At 41.5% G+C, this 19,522-nt stretch overlaps 1 protein-coding gene and 1 long non-coding RNA gene across 3 annotated transcripts in view; one reads left to right on the top strand and one right to left on the bottom strand.

Moving 5' to 3' along the window:
- Positions 1-19,522, bottom strand: part of LOC141779529 (uncharacterized) — a 128,952-nt gene that overhangs the window by 104,908 nt on the left and 4,522 nt on the right. The gene's annotated exons all lie outside the window — the stretch shown is intronic.
- Positions 621-19,522, top strand: part of thbs3a (thrombospondin 3a) — a 24,262-nt gene continuing 5,360 nt past the window's right edge. For both annotated transcript variants that reach the window (XR_012596332.1, XM_074654378.1), the window contains exons 1-21: positions 621-1,076; positions 2,813-3,019; positions 5,953-6,206; positions 7,446-7,548; positions 8,662-8,688; positions 8,792-8,874; positions 8,971-9,022; positions 9,132-9,280; positions 9,883-10,020; positions 10,968-11,042; positions 11,144-11,296; positions 11,450-11,560; positions 12,795-12,902; positions 13,010-13,169; positions 14,250-14,368; positions 15,556-15,608; positions 15,850-16,031; positions 17,106-17,284; positions 17,359-17,407; positions 17,490-17,686; positions 18,392-18,564. Coding sequence is in view for 1 of the 2 variants with exons in the window: in XM_074654378.1 (XP_074510479.1) it covers positions 995-1,076; positions 2,813-3,019; positions 5,953-6,206; positions 7,446-7,548; positions 8,662-8,688; positions 8,792-8,874; positions 8,971-9,022; positions 9,132-9,280; positions 9,883-10,020; positions 10,968-11,042; positions 11,144-11,296; positions 11,450-11,560; positions 12,795-12,902; positions 13,010-13,169; positions 14,250-14,368; positions 15,556-15,608; positions 15,850-16,031; positions 17,106-17,284; positions 17,359-17,407; positions 17,490-17,686; positions 18,392-18,564 (2,654 nt within the window). In the remaining variant the exon portion in view is untranslated. The remainder of the gene's footprint in view (positions 1,077-2,812; positions 3,020-5,952; positions 6,207-7,445; positions 7,549-8,661; positions 8,689-8,791; positions 8,875-8,970; positions 9,023-9,131; positions 9,281-9,882; positions 10,021-10,967; positions 11,043-11,143; positions 11,297-11,449; positions 11,561-12,794; positions 12,903-13,009; positions 13,170-14,249; positions 14,369-15,555; positions 15,609-15,849; positions 16,032-17,105; positions 17,285-17,358; positions 17,408-17,489; positions 17,687-18,391; positions 18,565-19,522) is intronic.

Genomic DNA, 19,522 nt, shown 5'->3' with positions numbered 1-19,522 from the left:
CTACAGTAGAGTCTCAGTAAACTACAGTAGAGTGTCAGTAAACTACAGAAGAGTCTCAGTAAATTACAAGAGAGTCTCAGTAAACTACAGTAGAGTCTCAGAAAACTACAGTAGTGTCAGTAAACTAAAGTAGTCTCAGTAAACTACAATAGAGTCTTAGTAAACTACAGTAGAGCCTCAGTAAACTACAGTAGAGCCTCAGTAAACCACAGTAGTGTCAGTAAACTACAGTAGAGTCTTAGTAAACTACAGTAGAGCCTCAGTAAACTACAGTAGAGTATCAGTAAACTACAGTAGTGTCAGTAAACTACAGTAGAGTCTCAGTAAACTACAGTAGAGTCTCAGTAAACTACAGTAGAGTGTCAGTAAACTACAGAAGAGTCTCAGTAAATTACAAGAGAGTCTCAGTAAACTACAGTATAATCTCAGTAAACTACAGTAGAGTGTCAGTTAACTACAGTAGAGTCTCAGTAAACTACAGTAGAGTCTCAGAAAACTACGGTAGAGTGTCAGTAAACTAAAGTAGAGTCTCAGTAAACTACAATAGAGTCTTAGTAAACTACTGTAGAGTATCTTGACTCGCGCGCTTTATGTTAATCACCTCCAGTCACTCAGCGCGCACGAGCTGTTTGGAGGAGACTTGAGCGCGCGCCAGCAGCAGTTTCCAGCAGCGCTCGTGCAGCCGACCGTTAATTCCTCTCTCCTGGTCTCGGTCTGGTCTCGGTCTGGGTTTGTCGGTGTGGGTTCAGTTTGTTGTCCCGGTTCTCCCCTCTCACGGTCCGCTCGGTTCTTCCGCTTCTCCGTCAGAAGTCTCGACTCAAAGTTTGGTCTCCCGTTTCAGTCGGTTCTCCTCCGGTTCCCCGGCTGACAGCTGCTGCAGCTCCGGTACTTACCCGGTACTAACCCGGCTCAGTCATCTTTAAAGGTTTGTGACCCGGTTCTGTTGGCTTGGTAACCTTCTCCTGGTCCCGTTCCCTCGGTAACCGTCTCAGACATGGGTTGGAGTGTCCTGGTGCTGCTGTCAATCATCTGTGCTGGACTCACGGCGGGAGTACTGGACGGACCGGACGTTCAAGGTAACAACACCGAGCCGACCTGCTGAACTAACACTAACACGTGTAATTAAACATTTTACAGTCAGAACTCTTCAGAAGTCATTCTGATGTTTTTAGGTGTTGTGACCGGATTCAGGACAGCGGTGACCACATATTGATGTGTGTGGTTATAGATGTCACAAGGCAAGTGTCCACTGTAAAGACAGCAGTACTCACAGCCAACAGGTGGAATTAATGAATAACATTACTGAGGCCAGTTCAGCTCAGGTGTTGTACCTGCTGCTCTACTTAATGGAACAACCATCTTTAATGTCATTATTTACACCTTCGAGCCAAAATGTCTGCTGTGAAAATAGTGTCTATTCAGTTCACGTCACCTCGTTTGTCTCAGTAAAGACCAACACTGCGACCTGCCAAAATAAAAAATAAAAGAATAAATAATGAAGTGACTCCATAAATAAATTATTAAATTATACATTAAATGTAGCAAAAATAATATTAAAGATAAATGTAGCCGTTAATTAATTGATAAACAACGTAACACAAATTGATATTTCTGTTTTAATTTGCTTCTTTATTTATATATAATTAATTGCCTTATTTATTTAGTCTTCTGTTTAGTTTTCCCTTTTATTTATTTTTGCATTTATTTTTATTTTTGCATTTATTTTTTATTTATTTTATTTTTGCATTAATTTTCATTTACTCATTTATTTTTGCATTTATTATTTTTGCATTCATTTTTATTTATTCATTTATTTTGCAATTATTTTTTATTTATTCATTTAATGTTGTATTTATTTTTTATTTTTGCATTTACTTTTTAATTATTCATTTATTTTAGAATTTACTTTTAATTTATTTTTAGTTTATTCATTTATTTATTGCATTTATTTTTTATTTCTGCATTTAATTTTATTTATTCATTTATTTTTTATTTATTTTTTATTTTTGCATTTATTTTTATTTCATTTATTTTTTATTTATTCATTTATTTTTGCATTTATTTTTATTTTTGCATTCTTTTTGCATTTATTTTTGCATTTATTACTTTTGCATATATTTTTATTTATTCATGAACCTTTGCATTTATTTTTTATTTATTCAATTTTTGTTTTATTCATTTGTATTTATTAGAAATATCAATTTATGTCACATTTTATCAATTAATTAATGGCTACATTTATTTTTTATTACATATATTTTATTATTTTTGCTACATTTAATGACATTCATTTATGGAGTTATTTATTTATTCATTCATTTTTGATTTTTGCAGGTTCTGTCCTCCATAGTCAGCGTGCCATCACTCATCATAAATCAGTTATTATAGGATGTCTGTTGTTATTGGGATTGTGGACAGAGTCGTCATGGTAACGGTGAAGATCAGCAGCAGAATGGAAGACAGGAAGTGACCGATTATCAGCTGTTATTCTTCCTCTGTGGTGTTTCTGTTGGCATCTGGTTTGAACCACAAACAACAACTGACGAACAATAAAGTTTACTTTGAATCAAACTGTACTTCAGGAATAAAAGCCTGGAAGTTTATTTTGTAATATCAACCGATTGCAGACTGAATATATATATCTACCTCCAGGTGTTTATAATCCTAAAATAAAGAAATGTTTCGACTTCAGTGTTTTATGTTCTCATATGTGTCTTTTATTAATACTTTATTGACATAGATTGATTGATTATGTGCAGAGCAGCTGTGTTTGTCCTCTAAAGCTGCTCCTCTTGTTATTGATTCTCCTCAGTGATCGACGTGTTGAGTCTTCAGGACTCAAAGCAGAGCGTGGCGGCGGTGGAGAAGCTGTCGGGCGGTCTGAGCGCGCTCAGTGACGTCTATGTGGTGTCCACGTTTCGGCTGCCGCCGAAATTGGGCGGCGTCCTGCTGGGTCTCTACAGCAAACAAGACAACAGGAAGTACCTGGAGGTCGCCGTCATGGGGAAGATCAACAAAGGTTGGACATTTAACCTGCTGATGCTGTTCAAACTCTCACAACTTAATTGAAAACGTCAGTTTGTTTCCAAAGATACAGACAAGTGAATTGTCTCGTTACTGGTTCCTCCTTTCCTTCCTCATCTGCTCCTCTCTCACCATTTCATTGCTTCCACCCTGCTTCCATCCCAGTTATCATGAACACAGACAGACCATAATACGCTCCTCTCCACTCTGTCTGACAGCATCATGTCTGTTGAAGCTCTCTCATATATACACTCTTTTATGGATGGAAATATTCTCTTTGAAACGTTGGCATGTCTGCTGGAATTTCAAATAAAGTTTTGTGGGATTGAATATCTGAACATTCATTCAGGAGAAAATATTTTCTATCCAGCTAAAGTTTAAAGTTTATTCCAACTCTGGTCAATCATCAATCAATAGATGCAAATTTGCGAGGGTTGGAATTTTTTAATCAGAAATGGAGGAAATAAATCTTGTATCTATCTGTGATCACTATGGAGGACGGAACCTGCCAAAATAAAAAATAAATAAATAAATGACTCCATAAATAAATAAATATGTCATTAAAAGGAGAAAAAATTATATTAAAAATAAATGTAGCAATTAATTAATTGATTACATGTAACATAAATTGATATTTCTGTTTTAATTTGCTTCTTTATTTATTTAACTTTTTATTAAATCATGTATTTATTAATATTGTATTTTTAATTATGTATTTATTTTTTTATCCATGTTTTGATTAATTAATTTATTTTAGAATTTATTTTTTATTTATCAATTTATTTTTGTATTTCAGTTTTTTTACTCATTTATTATTGCATTTATTTTTATTTAATTATTTATTTAGCATTTCATTTTTATTTATTCATTTATTTTTGCATTTATTGTTTATTTATTTTATTAGTAATATCATTTTATGTCACATTTAATCAATTAATTAATGGCTAAATTTATTTTTAATATCATTCTGCTTCATTTAATGATATATTTATTTATTTATCAGGTCATTTATTTTTTATTTTGGCAGGTTCCGTCCTTCATAGTCACCCAGAGCTATGATAGTACATCATATGTTATGAGTGTTGATGGAGCAGCTCTATGGCCTGGCACTGATCCATCCAAACTCCATTCAGAAAACAAGCATTTTAAAAGTTCTTTGCTTGTCGTCTTGCAGACAGACCTGACGAAGCCTGAATTCAGACTTTTTACTTATCAACATCATTATTTAGTTATTTCAGCATAATTTTGATCTGTTTATTGATATTAAATCACAGCACAATCTGTTTATTTTGGGTTCATACCACAGTAGCGACGTGTGGCTGCTAGATACAATCAGTGCAATGACACTGTATGTGAATACAGCTTGCCGCCGGTTGATGTTTTGAACCCAGACACAACGGCGTTTGGTTTTCTGACAAGCTCCTCCTCCTCTCCTGAGCGTCTAGCGCGAATGAACACAAATGATATCGGCGGTCCAACTTGTACGAGTAAAGTTAGGCGAAAATTTGCTTCCCTAGTTAATATCTGATGATCATCCAGTTTGATTTCAACTCAAACTGAACACAATGTCGTTAATAATCAGAGATAAACAGTGTCAGTGATGATGACTGCTGTGTGAAGAAACTGTTTCAGTCAGGTCTGAGCAGCTGGTTCTGGTTCTGGTTCTGGTTCTGGTTCTGGTCCTGTCTTCATCCTGATAATGACAGACTGAGTTCAGCCTCCATCTACATGATCACTATAATCTGAAAGAGTTTCATTACCTGCTGTGTGTGTTTGTGTGTGTGTGTGTGTGTGTGTGTGTGTGTGTGTGTGTGTGTGTGTGTGTGTGTGCGTGTGTGTGTGTGTGTGTGTGACCTTTGATCTCCTGGTGGATGAATGGGTTCATTGTGAAGCTCCAGCTGCTGACATGAACTCTCACTTTGTTCTTTGTTTCATCACTGAAACAGTTGACTCTCAGTAAAGATCCCATTATTATATTCTGTGTTTTATCAGGATTTTATTAATAGTTCATTAATATCAGCGCTGCCGGGTCAATACTTATTATTATTATTATTATTTTATCCTGAATTTTATTAGGATTTTATTAATAGTTCATCAGTTCCAGCGCTGCCGGATCGATACTTCTGGTACCGGATACTTTTATCAATATAATAATGTGATATTTCTCCTCAGAATCTCCAGAGCTCAGTGTTCTTTATACGTTTTTTTAAATCTGTTTTTAACTGAAATAAAGTCATTCATATTTCTCTCCTCTTCCTCTCTTCCTCTTCCTCCTTCCTCTTCTTCCTCTCTTCCTTTTCTCTCCTCCTCCTTCCTCTTCTTCATCTCTTCCTCCTCCTCCTCCTCTCTCTCCTTTCCTCTCTTCCTCCTACTCCTTCTTCCTCTCTCTCTCTCTCCTCCTCCTCCTTCCTCTCTCTCTCTCCTCCTCCTCTCCTTCCTCTCCTCCTCCTCTCTCCTCCTCTTCTCTCCTCTTCCTCCTCTCTTTCTCCTCTCTCCTCCTCTCAATTCAATTCAATTCAATTCAATTCAATATGCTTTATTGGCATGTCTGTTAGTTGAACAATATTACTAAAGCGTCAATTCAATAATGAGAAAAAAGAAGAACAAAACAAAAACATACATACACACATACAATTCATTAAGCAAATTACAATATATAGATATTTAAAAAGAACATGGAAATGGTAGAAAACAATACAGAAATAATTAATGTTTGTTGTGTCAATGAAACAAACAGACAAATAAAAAAGAATTAACAACAATATATTGCAATATCAAATGCCAAATATAAAAAAAAACAACAACCATGAAGTAGAGGAGTAAATAAAAGACAGAGTGTGTGTTACATCTGTTATGTGTTGTTGTGGTTGACTCTTAGGCTGTCTCTCTCTCTCTCTCCTCCTCCTCCTTCTCCTCCTCCTCCTCCAGTCCTAGTGCGTTATGTGCGAGCTGACGGGAAGCTCCACACCGTTAACCTCCAGAACGCTCCGCTGGCCGATGGGCGGAGTCACTCCATCATCCTGAGGCTCGGTGGTCTTCAGCGTGACAACATGCACATGGAGCTCTACGTCAACTGCCGATTGGCTGACTCTAGCCAGGGCCTGCCGTCATTGGTGGCCTTGCCTAGAGAGGCGGAGATGGTGGAGGTCAGACACGGACAGAAGGCCTACACCCGACTACAGGTGAGACACACCCATCAGTGATTTAGACATTTGAATCTGCAGGAATGAGTCCAAACACCCAGAAATGAGTCAGCGTGACGTCACTTCCTGTTCCCTCGTCTGGACGTCAATGGGTTTTTAGTTAGATGTCTTAAATAAGGTCTGTGGTTAACACAAGCTGAAGAGATTTTAATGTTTTGTTCTAAGACATAAAATACGTCAGTAACTATCCCACTGGTGAATTTTGAAGCCTTTATGTCTTAAAAAAGTCGGTTGCTAACAAGTAGCTAAATGAGACGACTAAACGTCATCACGCCGACTTGTCCTCCTTTCCAGCCTCGTTGTGTATACTCACGCTCATGTGACCGTGGTGTAGTTTGTTTATAGCCTAACGTTAGCTTTTTACCTCTACTGATTTTATTCATAAATCATAAAGTGGTGTTCATTAGTGGAGATTATCTTGATGAACAAAACATGTCAGTGTCATAAACGTTGTTTTTTTTGTGCAATAATCCAAAATCCAGTGGAACAATCTCATTGGCTGTTAGTGGAGGGAACCAGGGAGATGATCACTTCCTGTTGGACTACAAAAATACGTCATCCCTGCAGCACTGTATTAAGGCTGAAACACAATCACAGGCTCTGAAACATCATGAACCTCATAAACAGGTTCTAATCCGGCTTGGGGCCCTTCTGTGTGGTGTTTGCATGTTCTCCCTGTGTTAGCGTGGGTTTACTCCGGGTTCTCCGGTTTCCTCCCACAGTTCACAGACATCCAGGTTAGGTTCATTGTTCAATGTGTTAGACATGTGATAGTCTGGAGACCTGTCCAGGGTGTACCCCGCCTTCACCCAATGTCAGCTGGGATCGGCTCCAGCCCCCCCCCCCCCGCCACCCTGAACAGGATTAACGTTTACAGATAATGGATAGGTGGATGGATGTTGGATGGATAAACTCAGCATGTTACTGATCATAAATCATCAGAATGCAGTTTGTTCATAGTGTGGCTGTAATGAAAACTTTCTGACCTCAGCTTCTCCTTCTGTCTGTGTGACCACTGAGACAGACTTTAATCTGTTACTAATATCAACTAGATTGTGTTAATCTGCCCTCTGTCTGTCTGTCTGTCTGTCTGTCTGTCTGTCTCTCTCTCTGAATGTCTGTCTGTATGCCTGTCTGTCTGTCCTGTCTGTCTGTCTGTCTGTCTGTCTGTCTGTCTGTCTGTCTGTCTGTCTGTCTGTCTGCCTGTCTGTCTCTCAGGGATCAGTGGAGTCCCTCAGACTGGCTCTAGGTGGTTCTGTAGCTAAAGCTGGATCTCTGACAGACTGTCCCTTCCAAGGAGACTCTTCATCCTACAACTCAGGTCAGCTCACATTAACCCTTTCACTCCTCACTCTGTAACAGCACAGCATATACATATGTATATGTATATATAAATAAAATAGGGATGTCCAAGTGAATGCGTTAATAACGCATTAACGCAAAATCGTTATAACGCCACTAATTATTTATATCATATGAAACTACAAACCTAATTAATCCATTGGTACTACTCATACTAGCTTTTCGTGAAGAAGGTTAAATAACGCTCCAAACTTACCCTAAATTTTGGCATGCAGTTTGGGGCAAGTCATAGTCAAGTCAGCACACTGACACACTGACAGCTGTTGTTGCCTGTTGGGCTGCAGTTTTCCATGTTATGATTTGAGCATATGTTTTATGCTAAATGCAGTACCTGTGAGGGTTTCTGGACAATATCTGTCATTGTTTTGTGTTGTTAATTGATTTCCAATAATAAATATATACATAGATTTGCATAAAGCAGCATATTTGTCCACTCCCTTATTGATAAGAGTATTAAATACTTGACAAATCTCCCTTTAAGGTACATTTTGAACAGATAAAAAATGTGATATTGCGAATAAATGTTTTAATCGATTGACAGCCCTAAAATATACATGTGTATGTATGTATATACTGTATATTCTTATATATTCTTATATTTTTTTATATTTCTATATATTCTTTCTTTCTAAGAACTACAATTTACAACATTCACAATTCAGTTGTGTATGTTCATAATAAAACATTAACTATTAAATAACTTACATTTTCTCCAAAACTCTTCGAAGTTACAGGAGCTTCTCTCACTCAAACAAATCAAATCAAACAAAGACGTCACTGTCTGTGCCACTGTGTGTGCCACGTAAAACCATCATGTGTGTAAATACGACCATCTATGTGAGACTGATGGATTCGATCGCCGCGTCTCCAGTTCAGATGTAAAGACAATCAGTTTGTTGTTGTGTGTAAAAGGTGACAGGAGAAGAAGTGTTTCCACTTCCTGTCACCTTCTGAATGTCACAATAATCAGATTATTTTAAAATGTGAAGAGCTTCTTGTATTTGTTGTTGTCGCTTCCTGTTCCAGCTGATCAATACATTCATTATAATCTGAGGTTTCTCTGGTCTTTCAGTGAGTGGGGAGTTGAACTCCATCCTGGGTGAGTTCACACACTCAACATCATGTTCAATTTATCAATAATCACAGCTGATCAGCTGCATCTAACCTCTATTGATCCTGTTGCTTTGATGGTTTCCTGTCAGGTGATCACACCAAGGCTCTGATTGGTCAGCTCATCATCTTCAACCAGATCCTGGGAGAACTGAGACAGGACATCAGAGAACAGGTGAGACACTCTGAGAGACAGACAGAACATCAGAGAACAGGTGAGACACTCTGAGAGACAGACAGGAGTGTATTGATTGTCTCCTGTTCCCATCAGGTCAAAGAGATGTCTCTGATCAGGAACACCATCCTGGAGTGTCAGGTTTGTGGTGAGTCAGCTGCTTCTTCTCTGCGTATCATAGCGGTCTATTATCTGAGGACCTGATTGAAGACAGCCTGTCCGTCTGTCTGTCTGTCTGTGTGCTTGTCTGTCTGCAGGTTTCCATGAGCCTCGGTCTCGCTGCTCTCCTAATCCCTGCTATAAGACGGTGTCCTGCATGGAGAGTCTGCATTACCCAGGTTACACCTGTGGACCCTGTCCACCTGGAACCAGCGGCAACGGGACCCACTGTCACGACATCGATGAGGTCACTACACAACAACATACACAACTATTCTGCAAGAACAACACCACCACAAAACTGCAACTATACAACAACATACACAACTATACTACAACAACAACACCACAACTACACAACAACACTACAACAACAACACTGCAACTACACAACAACATACACAACTATCCAACAACACTACAACTACACAACAACATGTACAACTACACTAACAAGGCAACTACACTACAACAACACAACAACACTACAACTACACAACAACACTGCAACTACACAATTACAACACTGCAACTACACAGTGACATTCACAACTATACTACAACTACAACACTACAACATACACAATTATACAACTACAACAACACTACAACTACACAACTACAACTACAACACTACAACTACACAACAAACACAACAACATACAACTACACAGCTACAACAACATTACAACCTGAACAACACTACAACAACAACCATTCTATAACAACAACACTACAACAACAACAATGCGACTACACTACAACATTAAACTACACAACAACCCACAACAACAGTGTCCTGATGTTAACCCCCCCCCCGCCCTCCCTCCCCTTCTCTGTGTGTGTCAGTGTGAGCTGCAGCCTTGTTTCTCTCCTGAAGCCTGTGTGAACACTGTCGGGGGGTTCACCTGTCACTCCTGTCCTCCTGGCCTGTGGGGGGCGCCACTGGCTGGAACTGGACTGGACTATGCCAAGACACACAGACAGGTCAGACACACACACACACAGAGACAGGTCAGACACAAAGACAGGTTTTCTCTTTGACGTCCCTTAAAGGGACTGTTTGTAACTTCTTACACATATAAATCACGGGTCGGTGTCCCATGCGCGTTTGCATATGCGCGCTCGCATATGCGCACTCGCGTGTGGCTAAGCTGTTCAGACAAGACTCCAACTCAAACTACACGGAAGCACCAAAACCGCAAAGTTATATCTAGTGAAGCCCGTCTTGCAAAATAGTGTTGGTGGCGGTCGTAGTACGCGGGGGAGACCGTAGCTTTGGTCTCCAGGGCCGGAGACTCTGCTGTACTCTGCTCCTCTGCTCATCTGCTCCTCTGCCTGCTTGCCTTCACTCAGCTCGCTCCACCTCACGTGCATGCGAGCACACTACACACTGCAGATGACTTCGTAGCTCTGAGAATATCTAGTGAATGTACAGCGGACGTTTGTGCAGGAATAAATGCTGCAGCTCCTCCAGACCAACAGAGGTTTTCCGTGTCTTGTGAAGTGACGGGGCACCGCAGCGAGAAACGTTATCGTCTCCGACCGGGTGCTGGTGTCTCCCTCCGGCATCGGTCGGGATGCTAAGGCAGGAAAAGCCAACACTAGGATCAGCAGTGATTCATGGAGAGACCTTCGTCTGGTCAGCTAACATTACTGCCAAGCAGGTGAAATTTAGAACGATATTGTGGTTTTAGCTGACGTGTGTCGCCTCACTGTTTTGAGCGATGCTCGTTCATGTCTATTTAGAGCGAGCACACGCGCGATCCCGGCGCTGACTTTCGTTGACTTAACGGCCACAGGTGTCGCTGTTAACAAGCATTTCTGATTCTTACAAACAGTCCCTCTAAACATGTTTAAAAGTCAACAATGTCTGTTAGCTATATTCTGTTCATTCACCTGTCTCTCCCCCCCCCCCTTTGTCTGTCTCTCAGGAGTGTGTAGATATAGATGAGTGTCTAGATCTACCAGACGCCTGTGTATCAAACTCTGTGTGCATCAACACTGTGGTGAGTTCCTGTTCTGTCTGATTACTGATCTGCAGTCAGTCACAGCGAGGTGGCGCCCTCTAGTGGACGCTCAGCTGTAACACTGTCCCGTCCTATCTCAGGGTTCATACAAGTGTGGAGGCTGTAAACCTGGTTTCCTCGGTAACCAGACGTCAGGTTGCTTCCCCAGGAAGTCGTGTGCTGCATTGACCTTTAACCCCTGTGACTCCAACGGCCACTGCACCATGGAGAGGAGCGGAGAGGTCGCCTGCAGGGTGAGACGGCGCTGACTGTCAGTCATCAGAGACTGTAGTCATTATTAATTCACTAATGTGTGTGTGTGTGTGTGTGTGTGTGTGTGTGTGTGTGTGTGTGTGTGTGTGTGTGTGTGTGTGTGTGTGTGTGTGTGTGTGTGTGTGTGTGAGCAGTGTAACGTGGGTTGGGCTGGTAACGGTAACACATGTGGACCGGACACAGACATCGACGGGTATCCTGACCGCCCTCTGCCCTGCATGGACAACGACAAACACTGCAAACAGGTGAGACACCTGACTCATCATCAACATAATCATCATCATCATTATCATCATCATCATCATCATCTTCATCTTCATCTTCATCTTCATCTTCATCATCTTCATATCCTCTCACATTGTATGTCTTATCCATAGAAATAGAACAGGTGTAGAGCAGACATTCCCATACATAAATTGGGTATCACTGTAAAGCTCTGCAGAGACTCTTGTGGATCCAATGAACTCAACTGTATTCATGTGTGATGTTGTTAGTCCCCATAGTAGTCATTTCATTGTAGTGAGACCATTTTTAGAAACATGACCTCACTGTATAAAATGACCTGTGGTGACCTCTAGGATAATCACAGCCTCATGAAACTTTACAGCCACAAACTAGAGACCTAGAGCATTCAGAGGATGGATGGCTTTCCTAGCTAGATTGACAATAAGGGGGTTTCTGAGCAGTTTACACAACAGAAGTGCTCACTATTCAATCGCCGAAAAATGAAATTCTTGCAGAAATCTCCAAATGTCAAATGTTTTTGATCCCAAATCACAGCATGGCTTTTTCTATGGTGTGCCTCAAGGTCTTGGTGTCTTAATGTGGTAATTTAGGAGGGATTATTGATCATTTTGATCAAATCTTGAGTGGTAGAAAATTGTCAGATTTAGCACCAAATTTGTGTAACAAATGGTATCAACCAAAAAATTGCTCCAACAACTTATGAGACATAATAGAGCATGAGGATGACCATCATATACTTCTATTATAATGTTCTAAACCCCTTATACAGTTTCACTATTTATTTTAATTCATTCATTCATGTTTATTTCTGATTTATGACTAGAACTTGACACACAGTGCTGAGCAGCATCTCAAATTAATCTTCAGGTTCCCAGCTTTCAGATGATGTACACCACTTCTATGTGATATTTATTGTTGACCTACTATCTCCCCCTAAAGACCCCCTGTAACCCCCTAAAAAAGACTAAAACGGCTCTATTGTACAGAGGGGGAAAGGTTAAATTAATATTGTAAAAAGATGCGTGAGAGACATCAATATATAAACACATTAGTTTGTATATCATGTGAGATTTTAAAGCTTTATTAAGTGTGTATGTGTTTTATTTCACTTTATATCCTTAATTCAAGACGTTTTTTGTCTTTAAACTCAATGACATATTGTCCCATGACATCAAACGTGACATCACCTTATCTTATATCAGTCATTGATTGGTTAATGTCTCTGTCCACCAGGACAACTGTGTGTTCACACCGAACTCTGGTCAGGAGGACGCCGACAACGACGGGATCGGAGATCAGTGTGACGAGGACGCCGACGGAGACGGCATCAAAAACGTGGAGGTTAGACAGCGTGTGTGTGTGTGTGTGTGTGTGTGTGTGCGTGTGCGTGCGTGCGTGCGTGTGTGTGTCTGTGTGTGCACTTTATGATGTGACCTTGTGACCTTCAGGATAACTGCCGGTTGGTCCCGAACAAAGACCAGCAGAATTCAGACAGCGACTCGTTCGGAGACGCTTGTGATAACTGTCCCAACGTCCCCAACACGAACCAGAAAGACACGGACAGCAACGGACAGGGAGACGCCTGTGACCAGGACATCGACGGGGACGGTGAGAGAGACCGCCAGTCTGTCCTCATCATTCATCATCATCTTCATAATCTTCATCATCTTAAACAGGAAACAGAAACACCTGATCCTGAGCACATAATACTCAGGATCAGTTATAGGATCTCCAACAATCCACAGGGTGTCTGTCTTCATGAAGAAGACGATGGATGGATGGATGGATGGATGGATGGATGGATGGATGGATGGATGGATGGATGGATGGATGGATAGATAGATAGATATCCTTGAGTGCCAAACAAAGATTATAACCATAAATATTTGAGTCGTATATAATGTATATTTAAAGGGTTTGTAACTTCTTACACGTATAAATCAATCAGGGTTGGTGTCCCATGCGCGCTCGCGTGTGGTTAAGCTGTTCAGACTCAGACTCCAACACAAACTACACGGAAGTACCAAAACCACAAAGTTCTATCTAGTGAAGCCCGTCTGTTAAACAGTGTTGGCCGCGGTCGGAGGATGCGGGGGAGACTGTAGCTTTGGTCTCCAGGGCCGGAGTCTCTGTTGTACTCTGCTCCTCTGCTCCTCTGCTCCTCTGCCTGCCTGCTTGCCTTCACTCAGCTCGCTCAACCTCACGTGCATGCGCGCACACTACACACTGCAGAAGACTTCGTAGCTCTGAGAATATCTAGTGAATGAGTGGACGTTTGTGCTGAAATAAATGCTGCAGCTCATCCAGACCAACAGAGGTTTCCCGTGTCTTGTGAAGTGACGGGGCTCCGCAGCGAGACACATTATCGTCTCCGAGGAGGCTGAGGCAGGAAAAGCCAACACTAGGATCAGCAGTGATTCATGGAGAGACCTTCATCTGGTCAGCTAACATTACTGCCAAGCAGGTGAAATATAGAGTGATATGTGGTTTTAGCTGAAGTGTGTCGCCTCACTGTTTTGACGGATGCTCGCTCACATTCAGGTAGCGCGTGCAAACGGGCGAGCGCAAGCAACAGGACACTGACTTTCGTTGACTTAACGGCCACAGGTGTTGCTGTTACAACCAATTTCTGATTCTTACAAACAGTCCCTTTAAGGATGCATTTAAAATGTGTATGTTTATGTTTAGGTATTCCAAACGTTCTGGATAACTGTCCGAAGGTACCGAACCCGATGCAGACGGACAGAGACAGAGACGGAGTGGGAGACGCCTGTGACAGCTGTCCTGAACTCAGCAACCCGATGCAGGTACAGACCACTGTATAACTGTGTCAGATATGAACGTAGTAAAAATTCACCCACCATACAGTTGTCATGAATGGGGAAATTAGACAGGTGTTATTACACAGGCTATTGGCTCTAGAGACCAAAGCTGTTTTTTGTACCAGGCAGTAAACATGTTTATTTCTGCTGTAAAGTTGGACATTTTAACATGGAGGTCTATGGGGAACGACTAACTGTTGGAGCCTCAAGTGGACATCAGAGGAACTACAGTTTTAGGCATTTCCGCGTTAGCAGGAAGTTGCTGCTTGGTACAGTCAGACGAACGGACACTAATACACTAATTCAAAGTCAAAAGTAAACGTTAGAAGAAAGTCAGAAAATATATATATAATTTATATATAATTTTGCATAGCAGAAATATGTATCTTGTGCGTTCCTGTCCTGTCATTGATCTTTGGACCACCCAGGTTTATCTGGTGATAAACTAACTCAACATCATTTGGGTCACACAGATCTCATGAGTTTGAGGACATAATAAAACATTCATTCTGTATACCTTTGCCACTGTTGTCCAGGTGTTGACTTGTAATGTGGCGGTTAACAACCTGCCTTTTCCTCTTGTCTGACTGTAACAGCTAGACGGGTGATAACCAGCTTCATGATATTGGTAATCAGGATCTGTAATGTTAGTTTTAGAGAAGCAAGTAACCCAAAGAGAGACGGAGACATATTCTCACCCTGCACAAACTCTGAAAAAATTAATTTCAATAAAACACGCGACACGATGCCCACATTATGTGAGTGTTGTTTGAGCATAACGATGCCTTGATGCTCACCTCGAACCCGCATCTTTTCAGTCTGCTTTCCGTCAGCCTCCTTCACCTCCGCTCCGTTGTCTCTTTTTACCAGAACAAAGATGTGCACACAAACAAACACACACACTGATGGATGACAATTTTCATTGTCCCTGATGTTTACGGAGTCTTTAACTTTGATTAAGTTTCATAAAACGTAAACTGTTTGAGTTCAGAGGATGAACAGTCAGCTCGGTGTTTAGTTGACTTCCTTTTCTCTTTCCTGGTGCACCTGAACCATGTGTGAGTTCAGTCCAGGTCCAGACTGATCAGCATATGAAGGCAACACTGAACTGAACCAACAGGTCAGAGGTCAGAGGTCACAGTGTGTCTCCTAAACGTCTCTCTCTTTTTCAGACGGACGTCGACAACGACCTGGTGGGAGACATTTGTGACACCAACCAAGACATGTGTGTCTCACACACACACACACACACACACACACACAAATATTATATACATACAGTATATAATATTCAGTAATATAAAGTAAAGTAATATAAATATAAAGTATAATATACAGTCCTTGCAAAAATATATTCTAAATAGTGCAATACAGTACAGGAGTTGTAAGTGCAAAAACAGCATATATGGTACAATAAAATAAGATGAACTATAAATACACTGAAGTATGATGACGTGGTCCTGCAGGGATGGAGACGGTCTCCAGGACAGCAGAGACAACTGTCCAGACATCCCCAACAGCTCCCAGCTGGACTCTGACAACGACGGCCTCGGAGACGACTGTGACCACGACGACGACAACGACGGCGTCCTCGACGACTACGACAACTGCCGACTCATCGTCAACCCCAACCAGAAAGACTCTGACCGTAACAATTTTTATGAATACTGGATTCTGATTGGCTGCAGGGTGTCCATTAATTGCTGATAATGGACACCTACTAAGTAGTTCCAGTTAAACTGTCTGTTCACCGTTCTCAATATCTGAATGTCTCATTCACAACACTGAGTGTTACGTTAGTTATTCAGTCCTCTGATCATCACAGGGTGGAGACTGGAACACAAGCTGTTAGCTTTATGCTAGCACAACCTTAGCTTATTCTAGCACAACCCTAGTTTATACTAGTATAACATTAGTTTTATAATAGCATAACATTGGCTTTATGCTAACATAATGTTAACTTTATGCTAGCATAAAGTTTTCTGGCTAAGGTCCGTCCTATTTACTGGAGCAGTGAACAATGTTTCCTTTGCATAAGAACCTTATAACTGTCTGTCTCTCTCTCCACCTGTTTGTCTCTCCATCTGTCTGTCTCTCTCTCACCTGTCTGTCTCTCTCTCACCTGTCTGTCTCTCTCTCCACCTGTCTGTCTCTCTCCACCTGTTTGTCTCTCCATCTGTCTGTCTCTCTCTCACCTGTCTGTCTCTCTCTCACCTGTCTGTCTCTCTCTCCACCTGTCTGTCTCTCTCCACCTGTTTGTCTCTCCATCTGTCTGTCTCTCTCTCACCTGTCTGTCTCTCTCTCACCTGTCTGTCTCTCTCTCCACCTGTCTGTCTCTCTCCACCTGTTTGTCTCTCCATCTGTCTGTCTCTCTCTCACCTGTCTGTCTCTCTCCACCTGTCTGTCTATCTCTCTCCGTCTGTCTGTCTCTCTCACACCTGTCTGTCCGTCTCTCTCCACCAGTCTGTTTCTCTCCACCTGTCTGTGTCTCTCACCTGTCTGTCTGTCTCTCTCCACCTGTCTGTCCGTGTCTCTCCACCTGTCTGTTTCTCTCCACCTGTCTGTGTCTCTCACCTGTCTGTCTGTCTCTCTCCACCTGTCTGTCCGTGTCTCTCCACCTGTCTGTTTCTCTCCACCTGTCTGTCTGTCTCTCTCACACCTGTCTCTCCACCTGTCTCTCTCTAACCTGTTTGTCTCTCTCTCCACCTGTCTGTCTCTCCAGTGAACGGCATTGGGGACGTCTGTGAGAACGACTTTGATAATGACTCAGTGATGGATCTGTTTGACGTTTGTCCGGAGAGCGCTGAGGTCACTCTGACCGACTTCAGAGCCTATCAGACGGTCATCCTGGACCCAGAGGGCGACGCCCAGATTGACCCCACCTGGGTGGTCCTGAACCAGGTGACCATGATGACATCATCATCATCATCCTCTTCATCACCATGTGTCCTCTAAACGCTGTGTTTTGTCTCCAGGGGATGGAGATAGTTCAGACGATGAACAGTGACCCGGGTTTAGCCGTGGGTACGTGACTTTATTTATTATTGAGTCCAGGTTCACGTTTAGACCAGGACTACAGACCCTAACCTCCTCCGTGTGTCTGCAGGCTACACAGCGTTTAACGGAGTCGACTTCGAGGGAACGTTCCACGTCAACACGGTAACCGACGACGACTACGCCGGCTTCATCTTCGGCTACCAGGACTCATCAAGTTTCTACGTGGTGATGTGGAAACAGACGGAGCAGACGTACTGGCAGTCGATCCCCTTCAGAGCCATGGCCCAGCCCGCCCTGCAGCTCAAGGTCTCTACTGGTCTCTACTGGTCTCTACTTTATTCAGAGCCATGGCCCAGCTGTGTAGATAATCTACATATATATAATCTACATAGATGTAACCTGTATAGATATACTCGACATAGATATAATCTGTATAGATATAATCTACATAGATATACTTGACATAGATATAATCTCTATAGATGTAATCTACATAGATGGAACCTATATAGATATAATCTACATAGATATAATCTGCATAGATATAATCTACATAGATATAATCTGCATAGATGTAATCTACATAGATATAATCTGCATAGATATAATCTGCATAGATATAATCTACATAGATATAATCTGCATAGATGTAATCTACATAGATATAATCTGCATAGATATAATCTGCATAGATATAATCTACATAGATATAATCTGCATAGATATAATCTGCATAGATATAATCTACATAGATATAATCTGCATAGATGTAATCTACATAGATATAATCTGCATAGATATAATCTGCATAGATATAATCTGCATAGATATAATCTACATAGATATAATCTGCATAGATATAATCTACATAGATATAATCTGCATAGATATAATCTGCATAGATGTAATCTACATAGATGGAACCTATATAGATATAATCTACATCGATATACTTGACATAGATATAATCTGTATAGATGTAATAAAATGATGCGTGTGTCGGTCCTGCAGGCGGTGAAGTCTCGGACTGGACCAGGAGAGTTCTTGAGGAACGCCCTGTGGCACACCGGAGACACACCTGGAGAGGTGAAGCTGCTCTGGAAGGATCCACGAAACGTCGGCTGGAAGGACAAAACCTCGTACCGTTGGCACCTCAGCCACCGGCCGCAGGTGGGCTACATCAGGTGAGACCAGAACCAGACCTGAGGCTGGGCTGGACCAGAACCAGAACTGAGGCTGGGCTGGACCAGGACCAAAACCAGACCTGAGGCTGGGTTAGACCAGAACCAGACCTGAGACTGGGTTAGACCAGACCTGAGGTTGGGTTAGACCAGAACCAGTACAGATAGTGCAGTATTCTGTAGTACAGATACTGTAGTACTCTCTAACCCTGCAGCTGTGTGTTCTCTGTCTCGTCCTCTCTCTACTTTTTACTGTAGTACTCTGTAGTACAGATAGTGTAGTACTGTAGTACTCTCTAACTGTACAGCAGTGTCTTATCCGTCTCGTCCTTTCTCTACTTTTTGCTGTAGTACTCTGTAGTACATAGATAGTGTAGTACTGTAGTACTCTCTAACCCTGCAGCTGTGTGTTCTCCGCCTCGTCCTCTCTCTACTTTTACTGCATTCTTTCCCCTCTGAAACTTCTTTGTGGCTCCGGGGCCCCCCGGTACTCTATTGTACTCGTCTCCATGGCGACCAAAGCCCTGGCAAGAATCCGCCTCGGCAACCGTTGATATGCAGATCAGACGAGAGACGGAGAGACGCACTGGAAAAAGTTTTCACATAAAACATACGAATACAACTGTCAGACTTTATTAGAGACTATTGATGTTTTAATGATGATGAAGATGAAGATCAGTGTGTTTGGATGTAAAGTTCCTGTTAATCTTTGAGAGAAGTAAAATACAGGGTTACTGTAAACACAGACAGAAACTGGTTAAATATGTATTAACAACATGAATGCAGTTTGTGTCAGTGTTTTTTTTATATCTAGACGTTATTTAAACTGAGACAGAAGATTTAAAGGAGCCGCTGACTCACATTCTTCAGTCAGTCAGAGAGAAAAGAAATAAAAGAGGAGGATTCTGTACAAAGTCTATTCACTGAGCTGAAGAAAGTACAGAGGACCTGGTCTGTCTGA

This window comes from Sebastes fasciatus, chromosome 12 (genome assembly GCF_043250625.1).
Source record: "Sebastes fasciatus isolate fSebFas1 chromosome 12, fSebFas1.pri, whole genome shotgun sequence".
Classification (NCBI taxonomy): domain Eukaryota; kingdom Metazoa; phylum Chordata; class Actinopteri; order Perciformes; family Sebastidae; genus Sebastes; species Sebastes fasciatus.
The sequence above is the reverse complement of the archived record's forward strand: the minus strand, read 5'-3'. Positions and strand labels throughout refer to the sequence as shown.